Raw genomic sequence first — 25532 nt, 5'->3', positions numbered from 1 at the left:
ACCTGATTTCTGCTGGCACAATCCTGAGAAAGGACTGCTGGCTTCGGCCCAACTTTAGGACCCGATCCTGTAACCTTGACGCAAATCGTGAGGCTCGTCTTGTTTGCCCAGATACTTGAAAATTGGGATTATAATTATTGGGGTGGAAAATGGTCAGAGGGGGAGGGGTTAGGGTGGGTTGTCTTCTGTTGCTGGGTTTTCAAATGGTGTCACATGCACCTAGAACATATGGGTGGGTAACAATGTGAGTATTTCCCCAATAAATGGAGATAAGCTATCCTTCCTCACATTAGTAGCCCCATTGACTCCTGAGAATATTCGCTGCAGGACTGGACCCTTATTAATTTCTTCTAGCCTGCTGCACAGGCTACCAAGTGTGTGTGTCCAAGAGGTTGTGAGTCAGTGGGACAGAACCGAATGTTGCCGTGGGACAGTGTCATACAACAGCAAACCAACCAACCAACCACGTAACAGATGTTAGTCCTGTCACTTAGTCCACGGCTGGCAGGTGGTCAGATGCTGCAGTGCTGAGCGCGGTGTAAGGTCCTGGACAGAACAGAATAGGATTTGTGGTAGGCGGGTTGATTTGTTGGAGAAGGACGGCTATTTGAAAGCTGCTCCGAGGTTTGGAGTGTCAGATCAGTCATGGGGGAGCTGGGTTAGGGGCCGGAGTGCAGGTGAAGCGGTCAAGGGGGCACGATATTATCACGACCATGGTTGTGGTCATTCTCTCTGTCTGTCAACTACTTTATAATGTGTCATTGCTACCAGAAAGGCCACGAGGCCTCCAGGCCAACAGCTTCAGCATCACTAGTTGCTCTCTTAGAAGCTAGGGAATTTGAGCCACGACATACCAGGAGCCCTGGAGTTGCCTTTGCTCTCAAGTTAAGCTCTCTGTCTCTGCCTCCTGCTGCATCCTTATGAGCCAGCGGGGCACTGAAACAGACAAGGGTCCTGCACATTGGCAGTGACGAGACAAGATTAGAGATTAACAGCTTGAACGAAGGGCACTGGCAGGCCTTGCTTTGCTCCCCACTGGCAGCACTGAAATCGAAACCACAGTGCAGCGCTGTCTAGGCAAAGACAGGCGAGGCTTTGAAGTGCCTTGTAATGGAGTCGGCCCCATGGATATCCCTTGTCACTTTGGTTTCGTGCTGTGTAACCCTAACATGCAGCAGGCAGCGGTCACCAGGGGTGTCCACATGCACATGGCTTGCTACACACTTAGGCCACGATGCTTTCCTGCCTGCCAGGACAAGGAATGTGGCCTGGAATCTGCAGGGATTCCAGGCATCTGCACAGGGACAGGGGTTTCTGCACTACTCTCCCGGGCCCCAGTTGTCTTCTGGGATGGGAGCGTGACTCCTGGAGAAGCCACTGATTATCTGGCAGTACCTGCCTCCCGCTGTTCTAGGTGGAAGGTGTGGAGCCAGAAAATGCAGAAGCGAATGCAGCAATGAGCAGTACTGATGTCAGTGGGCAAGAATGCAGGAATCCGGCAGGTTCAAAGTGAGTCATGCCTGGTAGAGTAGCCAACTCTGGCTCCATCCCCGGATCCTATCCAGCCGCGTCCTACCCCATCTTGCAGAGACCCAGCCCTGAGCCCGTTGAGTTAAATTCACCCCATGCAGAAGGGCAGTACGAGGCCTGTGCACTGAGTGTGAGACTTAAGTGGTGCATAGGCCTCTTTGCTGGTTCTATTCCCCCTTATGTGCACTATCCCCATACAAGAAATCAGCTGTGTCCTTGAGAGCCCTGCAGTGACCCTAGCGTGTCTGCTGAGAAGGGGAAGGGGAAGGGCAGTTACTTGACCACTCCCTGTTGGACAGCAGGAGGAATGGCTTTTTTAAAGTAATTCCTCAGTGAAGGTCATTGCAAAGGAGTTTGATCCTGGTAGATCCGAGCAGAGCAGGAGGCACCATGCAAGCTCTCCCCTCCACCCAGAAGCTCTGCTGTCCCACTTCAGTCCTGATCTGCCACACCCCTAATATCCTGTTCCAGGGCCCTTCCCAAGCAGCACCTGCCGATCCCCCGGCAGCTTTGCAAACCACGCCATTAGGGACCAGAGGGAGGACAGCAAACCTGTCTCACTTTTGTCCTTCAGCTGGTTGCAAGCCAGGTCTCCAGATACAGATTTATCCCCATGCGGTCTCCAGCCCCAGCAGTGCTTAGCATCACATTGACCGGTCCTTCACTTAGGGCATGACCATGACTCTCCTTCCTGGCATCAGCTGAACTTCCCTTGGACTTTCCCTGTCTGCTCCTCTCTCATCTTCACCCTGCGCCTTTAGGCTTTTTCAGGAGCAATGTGTTTGGCAATTCAATTATTCTCTGTAACTTCATTTCTCTCCAGTCCCTAGTGACTCAGGGCAGTTTATTGAGCGCAGTCTGACAGCTGAGAGTGATGCAGGCAAAAAGGCCAGGCTTGGACCTGGGTGATCTGTTCTCCCTCTGCCTGGTGTGGATCGAGAAGAGCGTCCCCTAAAATGCTTTGCAAACCAACTTACTGCAAAGCAAAGACGAAATCGCTATTATGGAGGAAGCCCGTTGGTTTTAAACCACCAACCAGCAAAGTGTAGGGATCCCTCTAATGAGTGCCATGTTGCCATGGCATCAAATGGAAGACTGAGTCCAATTATCTCGCTGTTAGAAAACAGAGTTCAGTGTAAACAGCTGCCAGCTGTGCTTTCCCCTTCCCAGGTCTTCTCCATCGTGGTGTTCGGCTCCATCGTCAACGAGGGCTACGTCAACGAGGGCACGGACGCAGAACTCAGGTGCGTCTTCAAAAAGAACGAGGATGCCTGCAACTACGGCATCGCCATCGGCATCATTGCCTTCTTCGGCTGCATCTTCTTCTTTGTCATCGACATCTACTTCCAGCAGATCAGCAGCGTGAAGGACCGGAAACGGGTTGTCCTGCTGGACCTGGGGTTTTCAGGTATGCCATCAGGTGGGCTGCGTGGGCAGTGGAGGTTGTCCAGGGCTGGATTAAGGCAGTCCGAGGCACTAGGCACACCAAGATATAGGGGCCCCCCTTTGCTCTGCCCCTCAATTGAAGTGGCAAGGGCAGCAGTATGGGCACCATTTTCTCCCTCCGGCTGTGACAACAGGACCCCCTACCCTCTGAAGCAGTAAGGGTGGCAGCAAGAGGGTCCCTGTAATTAGCTCAGCAGTCAAGGTCTGTCTGCTTGGGTGGATGGGCCACGCTCACTGCATTGTGCCCCTGCCATTCACAGCCCTTTGTTAGGTGGAATTGGAGCAATGGATCTAGGAGTTAATTCTCTTTTGAGACACATTGGGAAGTTCACTCCTTTCAGAGCTATTGTTTCAGGCTCTCTGCAGACTCAGGCAGATGTCTCTGGGTCAGTTACCCCGGGTCATGCTTTGAAGCTTTTCCTCCCCACAACCTTGAGGGATAGAGACTTACTTTTTTTAAAATACAAACTGAGATTCTGATATAATCACCTGACTCCAGGAGCAGGGGCTGTGGTGTTTATTGAAGCTGGGTCCTTTGCTGGAAAAAACTTACGGTGCCAGACCTTTCTCCCATAATCAAAGGCAAAAGTCCCAGTGACCTAAATGGGAGCAGGACCAGGCCCATGAGCTGTAGGTGGTAGCTGGATCCATTGAGCCAGTGGAAGCATCCTAAGCTCAGCCCATCTGGAAGTTGCATTTGGCCTGAGGTTCTGGATTTCCAACCCTCACGTTTTTAAAAGTCTGAGGGTGATTTTTCCAGCACCAGGGAGCTTGCAACTGTCTGATCCCAAATGAAAGCACCTGTCAGTGCATTGTCACATCACCATCAGTGTCTGTTGTTAAGAATGAAAAGTGCCAGGTAGAACACTCCAGAAAGGTGTGGGAGGGAATATTCTGTACTCATGGTAGCTGGAAATATACCATAAAGACTCTATTTCTATTACATCAGAAAGCTAGTGTACCATGCTTAGAGAGGCTGAGAGTTACAGTGCCTCCTAAGGGATTTAGATGCCTAGGGTCCATTCATTTGAGTGGGAATTGAGCATCCAGATAAATACCTTAGGCTACTTTGAAAATGTCAGTGTCAAGGGCTAACCCTTCACCATCTTGTATGGTCATTTACTCTGTGCAAGGTGTGTGTAAAATGCTGTCCTGATTCAAGGCCTCATTCTTCCCTCGCTTACATGGTCTCCTTAGGTGTAACTCCATTGACTTCTTTAGTAACCTGTGTAATCGCTGGGTTTCTACTACTGCTGGGTCCGATCCCGCAGCCCGGCATGCACAATTCCCATTGATTTCCAAGGGAGTCACTCAGATAGGCCTGGCAGAATTTGATTTTTAATGTCTTATCATTTCAACAGGTAATATTGATGTTTATTTTTATGCATTTCTTTCCCTTTGTAATCGACTGAAATGTTCAGTTTGAGAAAATTACGGGGGGAGGACGGACAATTATTTAATGACGATAGATGTTGAGGTTCAAAAAGCTAAAGCTTTGTCCCTGTTAAAACACACACAACACTTCAGACGATACAAAAGTAAATACCCTGAACGCCAGCTTTAATCAGTTCTCAAGCAGCATTTTTGTGACTTGGCCTGTCTGTACATTTCGATTATTATTGATGGAAATGTTGTTTTGTTGGTTTGTGTGTTTACAGTGAAACTGATGTTCACCCACGTAATTACCGATAAAAATCGTACCCTTCCAAGCCTACTCCTGGGGGAAAGCCACAGGGTTGGTTCTAAGTCCTTATACTGGTGTACGTTCGTTGCAATCCAATGCACAGGGATCATGTGAAAAGACATTTTGCTAGGAAGCAGCTGAAGGCTTGGGGATTTAGCTCCGTAGATGTCAGTGGGTGTAAATTACCCCATTTGGTCCTTTTGTGTTTTCTGGGTATGGATAGCAAAGAGCTTAACTTTTCCTAAGGAGAGATCTCACCCCCACCCCCCATGAACTCTTACAGTGAACAATAAGCCACTTTGTGCCTCCTAAACAAACCCCTTAAATGCAGGTCATGCGGACACAGCGTCAAGTAACAGTGAGAGATTTGAAACCATCCAGCAGCACCAGCGTGCTTTGCCCTGGTTGGCGGCTGCTTTTATTGTGTGCAAGCAAACAGTAATAATCACCGTGGCTGGTGAGCATCGGGCCATCTGAGCACCCAGAACGTTGACAAGAAGTGGGAGTCTAGAGGCAGAGTGTGGAACAGCAGTCATCGGGCTAAGGTTGGATCTCACTTACATGGGTGTGAATCTGGAGTCACTCCGCTAAAGTCAGCGGAGAAGCTGCTCTGGGTTTAGCTGACGAAAGTGCGAGCACAGGGTCCAGTGTAGATTAAAGAATTCCATGGTGAGAGCCTGGGTCTTCAGTCCTGTCCTAGGCAAAACTTCAGCTGAACTTCCTCAAACTAGAGCTACTGTGTCAAGCCTATTAAGCAAGAGTAGTTGTGAGATCAGCGGGGTGTGGAACTTAGTGAGATCCTAGAAATCAGAGATAGCTCAGACCTGTTACACAGTCTACACCATCCTCTTGAGGGCCAGGGCAGGAACGTCCCCTGTAGCGCTTCGTCCAAGGTATTTCTAAATGACCTAAATCAGAGGTTTCCAAAAGCTTGTTCATGGATCACTGGTGGTGCTCAGAGAATTTGCTGGTGGTCTGTGCAGAACTGACCAGTCTCTTGGTTTTCAGCTGCTAAATCACATTAAAGGAAACCCAGGAATACATTTATCTGGTATGATTTTTCCTTGTAAGCAACTGTTGTCGTCACTACAGGCATGTTTTTCAGTCAACAATGGTAGGTGAAGTGATCCATGAGGCCACCAGTGGGAAGGGAGGTGAGGTGATCACCGGGGAGGGGTCCGCAAGACCACCATTGGGAGACTCTGTGAACCATGAAGCGACCAATAGGAGACAAGGTGACCCAAGGTGGGAAGTGAGGTGATCCATGAGGTCACCAAGGGGAGGGGAGTTGTCCATGAGATGATTAAAGTGGGGTCACCTCATGAAAAAAAGTTTGTGACGCTCTATCCTACGTGATGGGGATTTAACCTCCTTTCTTGGGAGACTCTTCCATGATCTTACATGGCAGATCTGCAAACCCTATGTGGGCCCTAGAACTAGAAGTATAAGATGATGCAGGAAAGTGTATTCATTTGTCCCTATCTTAGGCGTTTTTCTATTGTGCCCATCATCATCTTGGTCCCTAGGCACTGTAAACAATGGGGTCTCCTATTCATTAATCAGTAAGGCTACATTTATGTCATGGAATCTGTGACTTCCACTGACCTCCATGACATTTTCTGCCCTGGGGCTGGAGCTCCCAGCCAGCCCCGCCCTTGCAGCTTCCAGCCCCCAACCTGGGGGGGGGGGAACCCCACAACTGCCCAGCTGCAGTGAGCAGGTGAGGGAACTCCCCAGCAGCTGGCCAGCCACAGCAGGCTGCCGGCAGACCTCCTGCATCAGCCCAGCTGCAGCGAGGACTCCCCACAGTTGCCCAGCTGCAGCCACGGCGAGTGGCTGGGGAACCCTGCAGCTACCAGCTGCCTGGGGAGATGACCCTGCAGCAGCCCAGCCCCATGCACCACATCCGTGGGGGACCTGGGAGCCCCAGCAGCAGTGGGTGCTGAACCTACCTATCCTTTTTGTCAGGGATATTTTTAGTGACAGTCAGGGACAGGTCACAGGCTGCTGTGAATTTTTATTTATTTCCCGTGACCTGTCCGTGACTTTCACTAAAAATATCTGTGACAAAAACTTTGCCTTAATTATCTGTTATATAGGACTAGAACCAAACTCCAAAAGCCACAATGGGGCTGCGTTCTTAAAGAGGCTTGAACTCCACTTCCACTTGTGCTCCCGTATGCAAACACCTGGACACGGCCTTTGCAAAGAAAGACAGAAACCATGTGCAGCTGACAACTTTGACACATGCCAAACAGCATCGTCAATGGGTTTGATTGCCCAGCTGCCCCCGTGCTAGGGTGGGCGTGATTATTGGTGATTCTTGAAAAATTTGGCTCCAGCAATTTATCATGTTTGTATATTCTCTGGTTCCGCTCTTCTAAAATGATTGCTGGCCAAAACATTTCTTTTTTTTAAAAGATGTAGTACTGCCCCCAGACACCCCACTCCCGCCCCCAGACACTCCCAGGTACACGGCCGGTAGTTAGTTGCTTTCATAACCAGCATCTGTACAAACAGGTCTCGCACAGCAGAGACTGAAAAAAAGTGCTTCATTGCACTGGAGTTTGCAGCCTCTGTCGTCCCACAGATCAAAGACCGTCATAGCCACTTGTGCTCTAACAGGCCTTGGGCATCAAACCTGCCAGTGGCGGCCGGTGAGCTGAGCTGAGCGACACACCGTGCCAGCTCTAAAATTCAGTTACGTTTTTTTTAAACATCTCCAGATTAATCTGTCACAGTCCAGGGCAGCTGCACCTGTATTTCCCCTCAGTGGCCCAGCCAGGACACCCACTTCCCAACTGTTGCTTTTCTGGGTGACCTGCATCTGTCTCATCCTTCTGACCAGAGTATTCCCAGGCTTCACAGATCCCTGCCTTCACTGCGCATTTCCCAGAGACACCTGCTGGCTTTTTTTTCAGAGACAGGGTAAACAGGCGTAATTGCTACAGTGATAAGGTATCACACGGCACTTCCTGTGCACGCCTGCTTTATTCTTAAGCTTTATAGAGAAACCATACTGAAAACAATAGAAGAACCTACGTGCCTGCTAATAGGCTTATCAGAGTTAGCTCTGCCCCCTAGCATGGATTCTGGCAGGCTCAATCCCTCCCATCCCACCCCACCCAAAGGATTGGAGCGCTGTGTGGAGCAGGGGTCCTGTCCATTTGCTGGATCAGGAAGGAGGCCCTGAGGCAGTTTAAAACCAGGCTCTCTCTCCTTCCTTTGTCTGTTGGGCCCTGGAGAATCCAGTTTGAACTAATCTGCGCCCCTCTCCGGGGGTGGGCGTGGCTTCCGCAGGTTAATAGCAGAGGAAGTACATTAGCATAGCCCCTCCTCACTTGCAAAGGTGCATACTGTGTCACAATAACAACACGTGCACAATTGGATTTTTTAATCCAATGAACCCCACAGATGTTAGAACTAATTCAGTAAGGGTTAACATCATTCATAAAGTTCGTCCAGGATGTGGAAAGAAATTGTCTGTGTGTCACATAGTCCGCTGGAGACTTTACAGCCTGCCCCCTCTGGTACCTGGACTTTCATTTTTTCCTGCCTTATGAGGATGGGTTTCTTGTTTCCCTTTGGATTGTTGCTGCTGCTTTGCCCTATTCTTTCTTTGTATAACCAAATAACAATGCAACGGTTAGATTCCAAACAATGAAAATGCATCTGGGAAGTAACAAAAATACAAAGACAAGGAGTAGATGTGTAGATACTTGGATGGAATGTTTTTGCGTCCAAGTATGCCATTTTGTCAACATCAAAAAGTTCCATGAAGATGTATCAATTTCAGTGAAAGTTTCTCAGGGCCAGGATGAACCTTCTGGGGAGGTGAGAGAGAGCACCCGATCCTTGTGATCTGAAAACGGGCCTTTTGACACAGTTGCACTTATGGACAACCTTCCAAAGGTTTGGTTTCCATTCCAGTGCGGAACAAAACAAATTTGTCACAAAACAGAGTTGTCGTCCTCTGGCCAGCTCTAATTAGGAGGCACGTCCTCAGCTCCGTTTTGTCAACGGAGCTACACCGATGTACACCAGCTGAGACTCTAGCCTTGTGTGTGTGTGTGCGCGCACATATATGGTTGTAGATACAGACACAAAATATAATTGCCCCTGCGACTCAAAAGGAATGACAATTTACCATCTATGATGGTTGGAAGGAAGGGTTAGTAGCCAGGAAAGAGTTAACCCAGGAGGTTTCTCACACTGGGATGAAGACTGGACATTCAGTCTATGGTAGACCTGGAATGCTTGTCCCAGCTTGGGGGTGTTTTGGTATTCATCACCCATTGTACCCTGGAAAGTCCTGGCTCTGTGGAATGAGCGTAAATACAGGCTAGTTCTCAGAGGGTACGATACACTGCAATAAAAGAGTCGCGCACAGCCGCAGCTAGCCCCGGTCAGCTGAATTGGTCTCCTGGGGCTCAAGCTGCAGGGCTCTAAAATTGCCATGTAGCTGTTTGGGGTCAGGCAGTAGCCTGGGCTCAGGGCCTTCGCTCCTCATGGGGGGTCTCAGAGCCCAAGCTCCAGCCCGAGCTGCAATGCCTACACAGCCGTTTTGAGACCTGTAGTGCAAGCCTGTGGACCCAAGCTGGGAGGCTCGGTGCTGCGGGCAATGCAGACTTACCGAGCGTCCCTGGTTTTTAGGCAGAAAGGTTGTTATTGGAAAGGGACAGAGAATTTTGACACCCGACTCCCTCTGCCAGGTTGAGGGAATATTGTAGTGTGGCACAAGCAGAAGAGACACTGACGCTGTACAGTTCAGCATTTGCGGCTTTCTCTTCCATCTGCTCTTACAGCTGCTCCCTTAGAAGTGAGCTTGTTTAAAACCAGGCTGTAATTATGGCGGTAACACCTCTTCCCTGGTGTTTGCACTCTGATGTCTGCAATTCCCAAAACTATAATTATCCACTGACTTTTACAGTTCATCTTAGCACCTTCCTTTTCTTCATCATGCTGTGGTCCACAGTGGCTACTTCGGCCTGCTTACAGGCGGGGGGGAGGGAGGGGAGGGGGCAGAACCAGCCCTGTCAGACACTAGCAGCAGGGGAATGCCTGGCCCCTGAAGTGTCTGTCTGTGTGCCCACCCCCCAAGTTTCACTCCCGGTCCCCTCCCAGCAGCTCCCGCAGCCCTCCTGCTGCTGAGCTTTTTGGAGGGAAATTTCAAACTTGATTTCTGACTAACCCTGTGGCTCAGTCAAGGGTCCGTCTAATTCCTAGCAGTGTTCCAGGGCTGCATTTGCCCTTGGGGGAGATTGTCCCCTCAGCTCTGCTTCGGAGGTGCTTGCAATGGCTGGGGCTAGTGAGCTAGGCCAGGTAGGACTGGGGAAACAAAACTCATTCCAGGGACAAGAGCCCCCACATCCCTCAACTCCAAAGGGATGGTGACGCCAGATGGAAGATCTTCATGCCTGAGCCCCTAGAGCCTGCCCCAGCCAGCATGTTCCTCGCTGCAGAGCTCAGCTCCCTCTGGAAGGGGGGAAATGGACACAGCATGGATGGAGACTGCAGTCAGGGGCCTTTGGGCCCAGCTCTCTCCTCTAACCCAGGGATCCTAGGGGATCCCTGCTGATATCCCAGGCTGGCCCTCCAGGGGAAACTGACCTATCGGACCCATGTGGCTCCCATGCAGGAGAGAGAGCTAGAGCTGCGGGGGAGTCAGTCCGTGGCTCCTTCCTTGAGAAAGCCAGAAGGGGCCAATGTCGGGGAGGAGAGATGATGTGTCTGGTCTGACGGCAGGGAGATGGCTAGCCTCTGGAAATATTTCCAGAGCAATCTCTGAGCTCCGTTCCCCTGGCCCACCTCGGAGCCAGATCGTGGGGGCAAACTCCAAGAGGGACATAAACGAGTAAATAAAATCAGCACTTCTTCCCCGCTCGTCTCACAGTGCGTGGCGGATCAGTGTGGGATGGAGCAGGTCATGGACCTGTGCTGATTCCTCGGGGTGTGCGTACACACACACAAAGGGAATTTGTCCTCCGGAGGGGAGGAGGGCCTGCTCGGGGAGCAAATCATGAATATATACTGAAAACGAACAAGGAATGCCAGAGCATAGCCTCTTCCCAGCAGAGCACTGGGAAACACTTCATACGTCCACAGCTGCCCTGGACATGCTCTTGCTCTGTCTCCCGTCTCGCCCTCCCTGGGGAGACGGGATAGTGGGATGGGGATTTCCTGCCACTCCAGAGAGAATGGGAAGGCAGGCCCCAGCGATGCCCTAATGTCCGTGTTACTGTTCCCAGCTTCTGCAGTGGCTTCCCAGGCCTTGCCACCACCTCCTCCCCACGGTTCCCAGTGGATATTTGGCGGTGGGGAAATGATTATTGGTGATTCTTGTTGGGGTCCCTAAGAGTGATAAATGGATCCTGCTGATCGGTGCGCAGTCTCTGTAGTTCAACCAGCCGCCATGTCAAACCAGTGAAACGGACTCCAGTACCTCCGGGCAGGCCTCCAGGTGATGGGGTAAGAGTGTCAACCCGTATTCCCTGCCCCCCCACCAGGTCAGAGCACAGGACCTTGGAACCTCATTCAGCTCCTTGCTGCGCTCTCCAGACTGAACCCCTGGGGGGGTGTCACTGTCTCTCCTTTCCACTTATAGTGTCGTTCCAGTAGGTACAATCTCCAATCGGATTAGCTTTCGAAGAATCAAAGTTCAATCCTCAGGAGTACTGACAGCCTGGCAGAGAAGGCCTGTCTCATGCATTGAGAATGGCTGGGCAGCCCCATGGCCATCAATACATAGATTCAGCAAGATATACATCTTGGTCATCCTATCTTAGCCAATGCTGTTGTTCTGGCAGAAGTCTTCTCCAAGCCTCAATGTCCAGGGGATGAGGGAGGAGATATAATAGACCTTGTTTTCATTGTCCATATTTCAAGGATGATCCTGCTTCTCACCGTGGAGGCACTGCTGTGAAACCCTCATTGGAACAGATGTGTGGCCCTTAGCACGATGAAGAATAGGAAAAAATGTGTCTGTGTTTACCTGGTAATGTCTTTTCTTTGCGAAATACGGTCCACAGACCTTGCTCACCCTGGAGACAAACGAATCATACAGAACCCGGGGGAAGTTGGCGTCCGAAGAGTTGGCTTTGTTTGGTTAGGGGGCGTTTTCCATGCTCTGCAGTCGGAGAAATTGTTGTGCTGTTTCCCTCAACGTATAATTAACACAATTGCAGGAACTGAAAGACTTGGACGTATGGACACAAATCTCGGTGCCAAGAAAAACAAACACTGTTTTGTATTGTACTGAAGAGCCTCTAGCAAAGTAAAATAGGAACAGAACAAGCTTCGTTTCTCTCCCCGCAGTCACATAGTGACTTGGCAGCTACCTTGCCCCACAGGTTTATCGTCCGTATCCTTACGGTGACTTGCTACCTTCCTTTTTAAGAGTCAAGATTTCTCAGACTCCGGCCTGACAGCGCTGCAGCCCAATTCCCAGTGTTCGCGTTCCCGTCATATTCCCAACACTTGGAAGTTGTCAGTTAGGTGTTGGGATAGGGTGCCCGGGGGAAGGGGCGGTAACTGCCATGGATAGTCAGGGTTTCACTTGAAAGCACAAATGCCTGAACACAGACTCCCTCTGCTGAAGGGAGGGACAGTGGTGTTTGCTTCCTGATAGGGGTTGCTTTCCCCGCCAAGGCCTTAGTACCAGCTACGGATGCTGTCAAGTGACTGGACGGGAGGGATCTGCAGTCTCAGCCAGCCTTGGATTCCAGTAGGAAATCTTCACCAGCTTTGTCTTCCCTGTCTCCGTCAGGCTAGAGAACGATAGCCCGTTTATGTGAGAGCAGTGGAGAGAGCCTGAGGCCTCTTGCATGGGCAGATTGTGGAATCGGTTCGCAAGAAGAACAGTTCATTTTCCTGCTTTTGCTTGTTCCTTATGCAAAACACAGAACCGTGGCCCTGATCAAGGGTAAGGGCACTGACCTCACTGAGCTGGCCACATTCCACCTCAGGGAATTACAGTCTGCCTTTTCCTGCTGCCATTTCCATTGGGTACAGATAGCTGTTAAAACAGCTGCCGCTTTCTACCCAGCAGTGGCTGCATTAGATAGGTGGGTGAAGCCATCTCTGAGCATGGTAGGAACATGAGCTTAACAGCCCAAGGCTGCAGTCCTTTATGGTGTGACTAGACCCACTGAGCGCAACAGGACTGCTTGCCTGGGTAGGGATTTCTGAGCTCTGGCTCTAAAAATCGGTTTAAAATTCTTTGAGGGCCTTTGGAATGAAAGGTGCTACAGATACACCTACCAGCATTGGCCAAGATTGTCAGAAGGAACTGGTGTTTCGGGGTGCCACTGTCCTTGGGGGTCCAATTGGAAATCTAACTAGTTTTCAGGTGAAGCTCAGTAAGTTTATGCAAGGGATGATAGGAGGGGGTTGTCTGCAGTAGCAGGGGATTGCCCTCCATGGACCCAGTCCTATGTGCTGGCTTCCCGGGGACCCCTGAAAAAGGGGGCCTGGTTTTCGGAAAGTCTGTGATTCTCCCTGGTGCGCAGCAGGAATGCCAGGTGGCTGTGGCCCCCACTAACAGCCTTCCTTCTCTTTCAGGTTTGTGGTCCTTCCTGTGGTTCGTAGCTTTCTGCTTCCTGGCCAACCAATGGCAGCATACACCAGACAGCAAAGGGGCGTCTCAAGCAGCAGATGCCGCCCGGGCAGCCATCGCCTTCTCATTCTTCTCCATCCTCTCCTGGGTGAGTTTAGGTTCCAGATGCTCAGCCGATCACAGTCGTGTGGGTGGGAGGAAATCATGGCCTACAGGAAATAGCCAGGTGGAACAAGGGACTGCAGCACAATGCCCGCTGCCTTAGATTAATCCGAGGCACATGGTTACCAGGGCCGTGCTATTCCTCATCCTTGGTGATGTGAATTCAGTGATGGGTCCTGCACCCAGTGGAGTGAAGGGCAGGACTCCCATAGGCCTCAGTGGATGTGGATCTGTGCCCTCAGCCACCGAGTGCTGAGATCTTAATGATTTACGGAGTTAAGAGAGTGTCTCATTTCATTCAGGGACGTGTCACTGTGCAGGGAGTTCATGGGCACAGAGGGAAATCCTGGCTGTGATTCTCTTTCATAGCAGAGCTTCAGTAGGGAAAAAATACTAAACTGGGAGGAGTGGTAGATACGCTGGAGGGGAGGGATAGGATACAGAAGGACCTAGACAAATTGGAGGTTTGGGCCAAAAGAAATCTGATGAGGTTCAATAAGGATAAGTGCAGGGTCCTGCACTTAGGATGGAAGAATCCAATGCACCGCTACAGACTAGGGACCGAATGGCTAGGCAGCAGTTCTGCGGAAAAGGACCTAGGGGTGACAGTGGACGAGAAGCTGGATATGAGTCAGCAGTGTGCCCTTGTTGCCAAGAAGGCCAATGGCATTTTGGGATGTATAAGTAGGGGCATAGCGAGCAGATCGAGGGACGTGATCGTTCCCCTCTATTCGACACTGGTGAGGTCTCATCTGGAGTACTGTGTCCAGTTTTGGGCCCCACACTACAAGAAGGATGTGGATAAATTGGAGAGAGTCCAGCGAAGGGCAACAAAAATGATTAGGGGTCTAGAGCACATGACTTATGAGGAGAGGCTGAGGGAGCTGGGATTGTTTAGTCTGCAGAAGAGAAGAATGAGGGGGGATTTGATAGCTGCTTTCAACTACCTGAAAGGGGGTTCCAAAGAGGATGGCTCTAGACTGTTCTCAATGGTAGCAGATGACAGAACGAGGAGTAATGGTCTCAAGTTGCAATGGGGGAGGTTTAGATTGGATATTAGGAAAAACTTTTTCACTAAGAGGGTGGTGAAACACTGGAATGCGTTACCTAGGGAGGTGGTAGAATCTCCTTCCTTAGAGGTTTTTAAGGTCAGGCTTGACAAAGCCCTGGCTGGGATGATTTAACTGGGACTTGGTCCTGCTTCGAGCAGGGGGTTGGACTAGATGACCTTCTGGGGTCCCTTCCAACCCTGATATTCTATGATTCTATGAATCTTTAGAAAGGTTTTTATAGCTAAAAGAACAATTTGGGGCCAACAAAACACATTGTCCAGAGAGCAGTTGGAATCACTCTCAGGGACCGATTAGATGCCAATGTATGAGTTATGGTTTGGGGACCCCAAAATCAGTCCTGCCACAGCGCAGGAGGAGAAAGTGGTAGGATCACTAGAAACCTCACCATGATGCAGTGGGATACCCCAGATATCTCACCAGGACTGCACTCACCCTGTCATCACTGTCACAGTTATCACACTGATCTTTTTCTTCATTATTGGGAATTTCAGCGCCCTGATGAATCAAAAGGCTGCAATGACTCTGGGAAAGGCCAGGCTTCTAGTTCTCCGGAGGGGCGTAGTTGAAGTTGTAGTGGAGACTGGCAGGGTTTTTACCAGGTTCTGAGCAGGTGGGGGAAGACACCGGCACCGTGTCCGCAGTAGCTCCTGCCATAGGAGCTGAGCAGATGGAGAAGTAGGTGTCTCAGTTTGCCTAGTATAGACAAGTGCTAAGTCTGTGCCTGTCCTGCCCTCTCTGTTCTGTGAGGTGGGAGCTCTGGTAGCCATCATCCCCCAAGGTCTAAGAGCTGTCTGTGCCACTCACACACCAGCTTTCCAAGCGCGGTGCTGGGCCTCAGCTGTTAGACTCCAGTGAATGTAACCGGGGTACATACAGCTCCATGATCATTCACCCTCCTGGTAGGAACAAAGGGTTTGCCGCAGAAAGGGCCTAAGCGTGAGAGACAGCAAAGGTTGGGAGGTAAAAGAAACAGGGAAATGAAATCTGATCTGAGCACAGCTGAGCAGCAGAAAGAGGAATTAGGAAATGTGATTTGGGGAACCGGGGTTCTGCCAGACAAAGATGGTTTGCAGTAAAGAAATAATTGCAGTTCAGCTATAGTCAAACCGCTGAGGAGTAAGGCTGAAACTTGTGGGTACTTGGCTGGATAACTCCCTTTAGTCTGGGGAATTCCAGACTTCCCCCAGCCTCCCAAGGCCCCAGTCCTGTGGAGTGCCGAGCACCCGCACCTGCCACTGGAATTAGCGAGCAAGCCAGCAAAACCCATCATTTCAGCATCTGTAGTTAGAGCTCGGTGAGTGGTTTGATTTCAAGGAATAAATCCCCAAACCCTCAGAAATACTTCCCCGCTACTAGCCCGTCCTGCGGAGTGCCAGAGAGGTGCTGCCTCCCAGAAGCCTCCTCTGGCAGGAAAATTGTCTTTGAGCTCTCCATGTTGACCTAACTCTGGTCTCATTGCAGCAGTGGGAGGCTTTGTCACTGATCATTGACTTATGGGGGAGCAGAGCAAGACCAGTGCTGAGTACTTCGGAAAATCCTTCCCTAAACTAGCATGTGCGCCCTCCCCTCCAGAAGGAGATAGTCTCCATTTTCTGCCAGTTAGTGACTCAGGCTACCTCCAGGCCCCTGGTTTGATTTGTCAGCTCTTCCCTGCAAACACCAGGGGCGCGAGAAATGAAAGTAAAGCAAAGCGTGCTTCCTTTAACCAGAAAGGAAGGCAATAAGTGAAGTGAAAGGAACTAAACACGCAGTATGAAAAACCAGTGCGAGCACAGATACAGCAAGCCCTGCTCTGCATTGCACCTCAGAGCATAACAATCCCCTGGAAAGAACGGATATCCTCAGAGCAGCAAATTGAGACAGCCTGGCAAACGTAGGAAGGACAAGTAGAATGAATCACCCAAGATAGAATTGGTCCAGGATGCCCAGACTCTTGCAAAGAGCGCCAGGTGGTTTTTCAGTCACCACCCAAATGCACCTCAGTTTTACACCTTCCTCTGCAAGCCAGTCAGCAGCACCCACAGCAATGTGTGACCCTAACCCAAGTACTGCCCAGGCCTAACATGGCTTAGCTTGCGAGATCTGACAAGATCACAGCCCAAATAGCAAGAACGAGCTGCTTTGCTTGTCTCCTTGGGGGGGGGACGGGTGGGAGTCATCTATCCATGTGACGCTCCTCTGGTACCTGGGAGTCATGTAGACTTGCAACAGAACTTTACCCAGAAGATGTGCCAGATATGACAGCAAAGCTGATAACTGCCCGAGTTAGATAGACACCACGTACAGAAAGCTAATCTCAGACCCAGGCCTTCGGATGCCCTGTTGGAGTTCACACCTCCAACTGGTAACACAACCAGACCGGGCATGGCCATCCAGCTGAAGTGATCTGTCAGACAATACTCTGTGTGCTTACTAAAGAGCTTGGGGTTGTGTGCAGGAGAGAGTCTGCTCCCCCATGCTTCCTGTCATTGCCCACATAAGCTTTATGCGGGGTCCTGAGCATGTTACCCTGTAAGATCTGCAGTAATGCCATCATCCTGCACTATAGGAACTGGATCATCTCATGCAAAGGATAGTCTGGGCTTCTCCAGCATTGGGCCTGGCCCCAGTTCAGCTGCTCCCTGGCTCTATAATGATCCCAATAAATCTTTTTTCATCTCAGCTTCCCTGTAGCCCCACTTAATTCACAGGCCCTGATCTCTTTATTGCTACACTCTGCATTTAATCTAGCAGTCCACAAAGATGCATTGGGAGAGATGCGCTCCCCATCTTATTGGCCACCAGGCAACTTCCCTCCTTGCCCAGATCACCACCACTCAGCCTGGCTGTTGCTTTTGATGTGTCTGATGGATGGGGGCTGACCCAGATGGGCTTTTGCATGGATTAGGTTAGTTCCATTTATGCCCAAAGACGGGCAAACTTTCGGGCAGCTGCTTTGCTAAAAATGGTGCGGTCTCTTGCCCAAATACCCTCCACAGTGTACAGACCATTCATGGCAACCCACTCGTTTCTGCTAAGGCCTCCCAACAATAGCAGCTTTTGGGCACTCCCTAACTGGGGCTAGAATAGCATAAGTGACCCAACGGGGAAGGGCTGTATATCTCTGTGACAGGGTTTGACTCACCACCGCTGGCACCTCCCGCCCAGTCACTCCAGGAATTAGCTCTCAACCGCTGCGGAGTGTCTTTAACACATGGTGTCGGGCCCATCATTTGCTCTACTGCCCTGGGACCCATGTTGCTCCCTGCTCGGCAGTGTCCTCTTCAGGACAGTCCTTGTCTGCTTCAGGACACGGCCCTCCAGCAGTGCCCACTGCGTCAGTCTTACCCCCTTCCGGGGGCGTTGTTAACAGCAGTCCTTCTGTCTGCACCTGCCTTGGTGGCCAACTGCAAGAAGTCTATCTTCTTATCTCAGGGGCCAGTTGCAGTCTGTCTCGGCCTCCCTCCTCAATGGCCAGGTGCAGTGGAAAGCAGGGGGACCCCGACGCAGGGACCTTCTAGCGGCAGCCTCCCTCTGCCCTTCTGCTCTCCCCTCTTGTGTACTCAGTTTCCCTGGGCCACTTCCCCTTTGGCCCTGTGCACCTTCCTGACCCTTTGCAGCAGGGCCGCAGCCTGGCAGGTAATTGGCTGGAGCCCCTATCTGCTCCCCCAGGCCTGCCCAGCACTGTTCTGTCCAAGGTGCTACTCCTTTCATCAGGAGCCAGTCCTTCTCCCTTGGAGGTCAGGGAGTGACTGCCTTCTCCCTACCTGGGCAGCCTTTATATAGGACCTAGTCTGGTCCTGATTGGCTGCCCCTTTCCCTGCCCTGATTGGCTCTCCCCAGGCTTTCACTGATTGGCTGCTGGTCTGCGCAGCCTCTCTGGCCTGGTTCAGCCCTTTTTCTCAGGGGGTGGGGCTCTGCCCCACCACAATCCCCATTACCAATCCACCAACCAGCCAGGCTTCCTCTAGCTGTTCAGTTTGGGACACAAAGAATCCGCTCTCCAGTCCGTACCCCAAGCCTTTCAGACAGTTTTGCAGTAAAGCATAGGTCCTAGGAGCACCCGTTGCGCTCAGGGCTGGGGATTCTCCATAGTTCTCAGCGGGAGCTGCTGGGTGCTGAGAGCTCCTGGGACTCTGGTTCTGTGTGCACAGGCCCAGCGTGTCGCTGCGCTGGCCCTGTGCCTCAAGAGCAATCCGATGAGTTCATACCAAAGCCAGCTCTGTGGTTCCCTGTAAACGCCTTTCCCAAGGTGAACGAAGCCTTTCACAGAAGCACTGGGAAAATTTTGCTCCCAGGTGCACATGGCTGGGTCCTTCCTGCCAGTTCCGTATTCTCGCCCTGGGCGGGTCCCATCCTGATGTCAGTGGGGGGGTCAGAGTGAAGACTGTGACATCAGCACAGATCTGCGACCAGGATTTGGACAGCCTGTTCATGAAACTGGCTGATAACGTTGCTGAGTTTTGTGGAGTTACCTAGGTGTTGAGTCACAATTTTGAAGTGGTTGGACTTCTTTGCCACTGGCTTTTTTCCCCCCCAGTCAGTGCAGAGCTGTTCTGACATTGAGCCTGCTGCTGTTGCTAATAAACCCTTGTGCTTTACATAATCAATGCACAGAAAATAAACAGATATTACATGGGCACTGGTAGTATATCAAAGTGAGACATGGCAGAGACAGATGCAGCGGCTCGCAGCTTCCGCAGGCAGTTTTCCGCAGGCCTGTCATGTGTAAACTAATTGAATTGTTAATGAACCAGCCTGATCTAAAAGCAGGTGTGTCATTCCAGCAGCGCCGCTGTTCACATCTCCCACGGTCTATGACCTGAATATCTGTAACCTCAAAAAAGGGGTCAAGGAGTCTCTGCAGAATTGACCTACTTGCTGGGTTTATGAGACTACCAAGATTTGACTCAATACAATGACCTGAATTTTGCCGGTGGTTACAGCAACGCCAGCCCAAGAGCAAGCGGCCCTCTGAGTTGAGAGGACAATAAAACGAGTCTCGAAAGCCAGGCGGTTCCTGGGTAGAGGGCATGGTTCCCTCTGGCCCTTTTCTCACCTGACTGGAGTTTAAGCCCTGGGGACGTACGTGCGCGCACGCGCAATAATATAAAGGTTTGCTGACCAGAGACCACCGGAAACCCAGGTGTGCTCCTGGCGGTGGTGCTGGTGCCTGAATCGCTGGGACTCATCTCTCACCGTCAGTGCTGAGCCGGAGCCCCTGCCTGGTGCTATGGGGCACTGTGTGGCTGTCTCAGTCTCAGAGGGCCTTGTACTGCCCCCATACCTGACTGGCCAGCCAGGGGTGGGAACATCACCCAACACTTCCTGGCTCTGGAGAGCTGGTTCCATTACCCCAGGCAGCGAGACCTGTCAGCCCAAACAGACTCTGGCTTTTACCTGGCGGTGTGTGGAAACACGTCCTTTAGCCTCATGTTAGTTATTGCAGTTGAACTGTTGGTCACCACGCAAGGGGCAGGCTCCAGCAATGTAGGCTGTAGCCCTGCTTCCCTGCTCGGCCGTAGGGGCTGTGCACACACTCAGCTAGGAGTGGTGGCCCCTGGCCTGTAGCAATCACAGTCGAAGGCCTGACACACACAGAGGCTCGGGAAGGGGAACAAGTCATAGAGACCCTGGCGGCAGCAGGGAGGACGTGGCCTTTGGATGTAGGCATGGAAGGATGGGGCTGACGGTACCACACATAGGGGGCTGGATGGGAGAAGGCACGCAGGCCCCTGTGTAAGGTGATGAACAGGCAGAGAAGGGTGGAAACATCTGTCTAGGAACACCGTGTCATGAACTGCTGATGCCTTCACTAACTCTCTGGTCCTCATTAAAGGTTGCCCTGACGCTGATGGCCATGCAGAGGTACCACCTGGGGACTGACATGTCTCTCTTTGCCACGGATCAGTTTGCCACTGACCCCAATACAGGATACCCAGGATACCCTTCTGGCGGCGGCACCGAAAGCACGGAAACCTATCAGAGCCCACCCTTTACTGAGGCCATAGACACCAGTCCAAAAGGTTACCAGGTGCCAACTTACTAAAGGACGGAGGGCTCAACACAGTCATGTCAGAATAGACAAAGTCTCCTCATGGTGCAGTACAGTTAACTGGTTGATTGCAAGTGTATTTAGTACCATTTCCTTAATGTGGCCAGTCAGTGCTGGGTAACGTACTATTACCTAGTTGTGCAGTGAATTCTGTACAGTAGTATTGGTTCTTGTCTTACACCTAAGGGTTTTTTTTATAAAAGCAGTGTTCCCTCTAAGTTACTCTGAAACCCTCTAAGTTTGAAACAGAAGGAAGGTTGCTACTACACAAAATACACGAGGCAACCACAAAAACAACACCACAATTCTCTTTGACTTGTTTGAATGCCAAACATTAGCACTGAATTTTGCTGAGCGCCTGGGAAAGTAGACAATAATGCTCCTGTTAGAAAACACAGTAGCTGATGAGTTGATGGTTATCTCGTTCTTCCAGAGCTAACACAGAATTGTTCTCGTTTTGATGAACCCGGGGTTGCACACACAGCTCCCGTTCATTCTAGCCTCATACCTTCCCACTGCAAGAAGCCACTACAGAGCTTTCTTGTGCTGCATAGAAACTAGAGTCTATGGACAGTGCCAAATTTAAAAAGAAAAAAGAATAATCTCGGTGTTGTTTCTCATTTGTATATATTTACTGTACAAAAAAAACTGAACAGATGTTGCAAACTTTAGCTTAGGATTCAGGCATCAACTGCTTTTGCTTTTGCTTTTTTTAAAAAAAATGTTGAATAACCAAATCTCTTACCTGCTTCAACATTGTATCTGTTTAGGGAATTAAAAACGACTGTTCTCAGCTTGGTTTGGAAAACAATTCTGCAACTGATTGTCTGCTAATTGGAAAGACCACTTATTGGTGGGAAATACAGGATGTCACAGTGCAGCGCCAACGTAAAGTTTGTCATACTAAACAGTTTGCAAATTTACAATGGGTTGCTACCAGTGACACTGAACAGTTATTTACTCTATCATTTAAAGTTTCCGACACAAGTCGTGTGGGTGTGTTAAAACACAGTGACTCAACTTTAAATTTAATCAAATGGAAAGCCTGGCCTTTATTTTGATACTGGCAAGTGCCACCATCTGCCATTAACAGAAGCAAATAAACTCAGGTGTGAATATATTGTTACATTGCAGCCACTAAAAATATGGAATCCATTCAGATGTTATAAAGCAAGACTGAAAAGCCATTCGGGTGGGTAGCGTGAGCAGTAAATGAGGAGTAAACCAGGACCCATATCTTCAATTAATGTGAGAGAATTAAAAAAGTGAGTTCATATAAAATGTAAGGGGGAAAATGCCTGAATTTTAGTTATCATTTGCAAAATGATGGGCTTATTAGAATCAAATGAATGTAAACCATACAAAATCCAGTAGATAGTCTATCCCAGTAATACTCTGTCCCAGCTCTCATTCCCCGGTTATCCAGCTGAACAATGGTGGGAGGTTTGTGGCATTTTCTTTCTGAGGACAAACTTCAAGGATAGTAGACACATCTGGATGAGTTAAATGTTGGCACTCCTACCGCCATGACGGGAGCTTTGCTCTGTATTTAAGATCGTCCATTGCTAATCTGGATCAATTTTATTTGTTTAATTTTTTTTTTTAACAAGAGCCAGTTCAAAAGTATATTTCTTGTTTGCAAAATGTGTGTTAATGAAGCAGTTGAAAGGTCTTATGACTTCTGACCTCATGATGAGCAACTAGTTAAAATGACTTTCCCCCACTTTTCTTGTAGTAAAAAACCATTTTGTCATCGTTAATGTGGCTCATTTCAACAGCTATTTAAATTGCAAATAAATATGATAATTAACAGTGAGACACAGTCATAAGCAGTTTCTGTCACTGAGAAAACGGAGTTACTTGAACTCCTGACTGTTCAGAAAGGATTAAAATATGCATTTCCAGTGAAAGTTACTTTTACTGCACCTGAAAGACACAAGCTTAGCTGCCAGTGTCTAGAATATTAAACCGGAGCAGGATTTTCACATTACAGTGACCAAACTAAAAACTTCTCCCCGGTTAACTTCAGTCATTTTTGGCCCTGCTTTGAGATGAACTTGCACCCAAGCTGATGTTCCAAACGCCTGAGAATTTTTGCATCACTCAGTCCCATGGCCAAGGGGTTCCTGTCCCAGACAGGAAAGGAGCTGGACAAGCCGCAGGCTGCTGCTCTTCTTTTGCCAGGCGCCTCCTGCTGGCCTGAAGCAGGGAGCTGCAACAGGCAAATGCATTAGGGGAGATTGCAGTTTACAGGAACGCACTGAGAAACCCTCCCATTAAGAAGACAAAGAACCTCTGAATCCCAGCACATTATACACCTACGTTAATTATATGACCATTGTGATTCTCTACCAAATCAGTCTTGCGGGAGAAAAAAAAATCAAATTATTTTCATATGGGGTACAGTAGAGCTGTAGCAGTATTTTCCTTAGAGGGAACACTGAAAATTTAGCAGCACAAAACACGTGTGTTTATATTTTAGCAAAATTATAATCCATTTAAATGTTTCCTTAAATTGATTGTACATGTGAGATGCTTGTTCAGTACATTGTATTTTTTCTAACTATATACCTGTTCCAGAGTTTCCATGTAACTGTAAAGAACTGAGTTCTGTCTGACTGCTGGAACTGTCCTGATCAGTGGTGTAAATGCGCTAACTATTACAATATGAATGTAAGCACCCGAGGCCTACATTGCATTTTCTCATTTTTTCCTCCCCAAACGGAGCACTCAGTGGGTTTCCGCCGAGGTCTGTACAAGAGTACAGTCAGTGCAAAAAAAATATAGCCCCGCACAGACACACCAATAATGACTGGCCTTCGGGGCAGCAACCCAAAAGTATTGCTTGAGGAACACAGGAAAGACAATGTGGCTGTGATTCAACACCTGCAGGCATTAACTTCACAATCAAAGGGCACCTGGCTCTCCTTAGGGCCGCATTTCGTTTTCCAATCTTCACTCAAATAGTCACTATGTTTAATGACACTTTTAATGTGACACCCCCCCCCCCTTAGGAAACTGGCTACTCTTCCAGGTTTGGGGAGGTGGATTAAGCACCAGGGAAATTTTAGTGGTGGCAGGGAAGCCCTGCAGATTGCTACTGGCTTAGAATCAGAGGCGTACAAAGCTATAACTGACTCAGTCAGTGCAAGGTGAGATTACAGCAGCACTTGCTCAGCTGAAGGAAGTCCTGCCCTGCTCTCTGCTGCTGAAACCCTTCCCTGTCTCCCAGTTACTCCACTCCCTGCTGTATTGGTGCTTAAGAGAATAAAAGCAAGTGCCATGCTCCAGCCTCCGTGGACTCAAAGCTGATCTGCCTTTAGCGTTGGGAAAGCCGTGTGGAAGCATGGGTAGTCACTGCACACTTGCTGCCCTATCTAGGCCACAGTGATGAATTACACACAGCCCCATGAGGCTGTTTTATCCAGTCACGTCAGAGAAGTGTAATTAATGTTGTATTGAAATGCGCAAGTCACACCTGCCTTGGAAACAGTATTTTCAAAACTTTTAACAAAAGAAATGTTCTGGCTTGTTTGCCAGCGTGGTGAACTTCCTGTTTAAACTATTTTACTGGGTAGTAGCTTAGATTATTAGCTGTTAAAGAACCTTCTGAATTAACAAATAGGCTTAAAGGTAGCATAAGACATCTGACCTCACTGCAGCCGGTAATGAGACATGCCTACCACTTGCATTAAATCTTGTTTCCAAGCAGTTTGCAAGATTCCAAGGCGTTCCCTGTAGCCATTGTAAGTGTTAATAATGCTGTTTATTAACTGTTGTGGAAGCACATCTTACGTGTCAGTGAATTGTGAAGTAGACTAGTGTACACAGATACAGATGTAATTAAATAGATTCTTATGGACTGTGGTTAGCAAATTACTAGATGTCAATATAGTAATTGTAGTACATTAATTGGGGGTTCACATATTACTTATTCAGATCACCCCTTTCTCTTCCCTATTTTTCTGTTGTAAATTCACTGTGATTCGGTAGATATTAGCTGCTTTTCTTGTAACGATCCAGACCAAATCTTATAAGCATGCCAGGATTCTGCTGTGAATTTGAGCATCATGCCAGGCGCTCTCCATATGCTGTTTTTACAGGCTGTTTAAATATATACTGCATCGTGTTCCCTAGAGATCTCCAAAAGCCCAGCAGATAATTTACCATACAGAGGGCCAGTTTATGCTGCTCTCAGGCTAGTCTGCTGAAAGCTTCTTCATTAGTGTTAGCATGAAGTTTGGGTGTAAAAAGAATAGTGTTTTTTTTTGGTTTTTTTTTTAAAAAAACAAGTCACATATGCCTTGCTGGAGAGTTGTTCTATAGAAATAGCCTTGATACAGAATGCCTTGGTGCAGTAACAGAGAGACATTTCAACACCGAGGTTAACAAGCAAACAGCGTGCTTTTGTGTAAGCGTCATTGTTGTTTTCGCATGTTCAATATTGTAGGGTCAAAAGAACAGCTGTATATTGGCAATGTCTCACTAAGGAAAAAGTATCATTTCCTACCTTTTCATTATTCCCCGTGAGTAAAGATGACATGATAAACTGAGGTTTAGTAGAAAAGTTTGGTTTTTTTCTGTCCATAACAAAATGTCTTTAAAATAGTGTACAGAGTTTGGTCCCTGTGCTAGTACTCTCATCACCACCACAGAGTTAAGTTTTGTTTTTTGCACAGATGCTTTGAAGTAGGCCAGTTTCCTGGCCTGTAAAGTGCACACAGTACTTACCCTACTTCACAGCTATGGTGAAGATCAGTTCATGTTAATACTTAGCACTTACTATTCTAGCATGTACATTTCTTATTTTTCCTCAGGTCTGCATTCCCAGTAATTCACACTCCCTCTTCTCTCCCACCACAAATCAAAAAGTTAGTGTTTGCAGATTATGTTTCAGTTCTACATGCTGCAGGTGTGATCCAGGCTAACTTTAAAGACATCATTTATCACTAAGTCATTTCCATGGAATCAGTATTTCTTTTATATAGAACTACCACAAACTCACTTTTTGGCCTTTTTTCTAGTGTGAGAGTGTGTGTGTGTGTGCGC

At 49.0% G+C, this 25532-nt stretch overlaps 1 protein-coding gene across 1 annotated transcript in view; it reads left to right on the top strand.

Moving 5' to 3' along the window:
• SYNGR3 (synaptogyrin 3) overlaps positions 1-24747 on the top strand; it is a 44234-nt gene extending 19487 nt beyond the window's left edge. Inside the window, exons 2-4 of the mRNA XM_027821019.3 lie at positions 2701-2938; positions 13220-13362; positions 20268-24747. Coding sequence (XP_027676820.1) covers positions 2701-2938; positions 13220-13362; positions 20268-20477 — 591 coding nt within the window. The 3' untranslated portion in view covers positions 20478-24747. The remainder of the gene's footprint in view (positions 1-2700; positions 2939-13219; positions 13363-20267) is intronic.
• The last annotated feature ends 785 nt before the right edge of the window (positions 24748-25532 follow it).

Source organism: Chelonia mydas, chromosome 10, assembly GCF_015237465.2.
Source record: "Chelonia mydas isolate rCheMyd1 chromosome 10, rCheMyd1.pri.v2, whole genome shotgun sequence".
NCBI classification, from domain to species: domain Eukaryota; kingdom Metazoa; phylum Chordata; order Testudines; family Cheloniidae; genus Chelonia; species Chelonia mydas.
The sequence above is the reverse complement of the archived record's forward strand: the minus strand, read 5'-3'. Positions and strand labels throughout refer to the sequence as shown.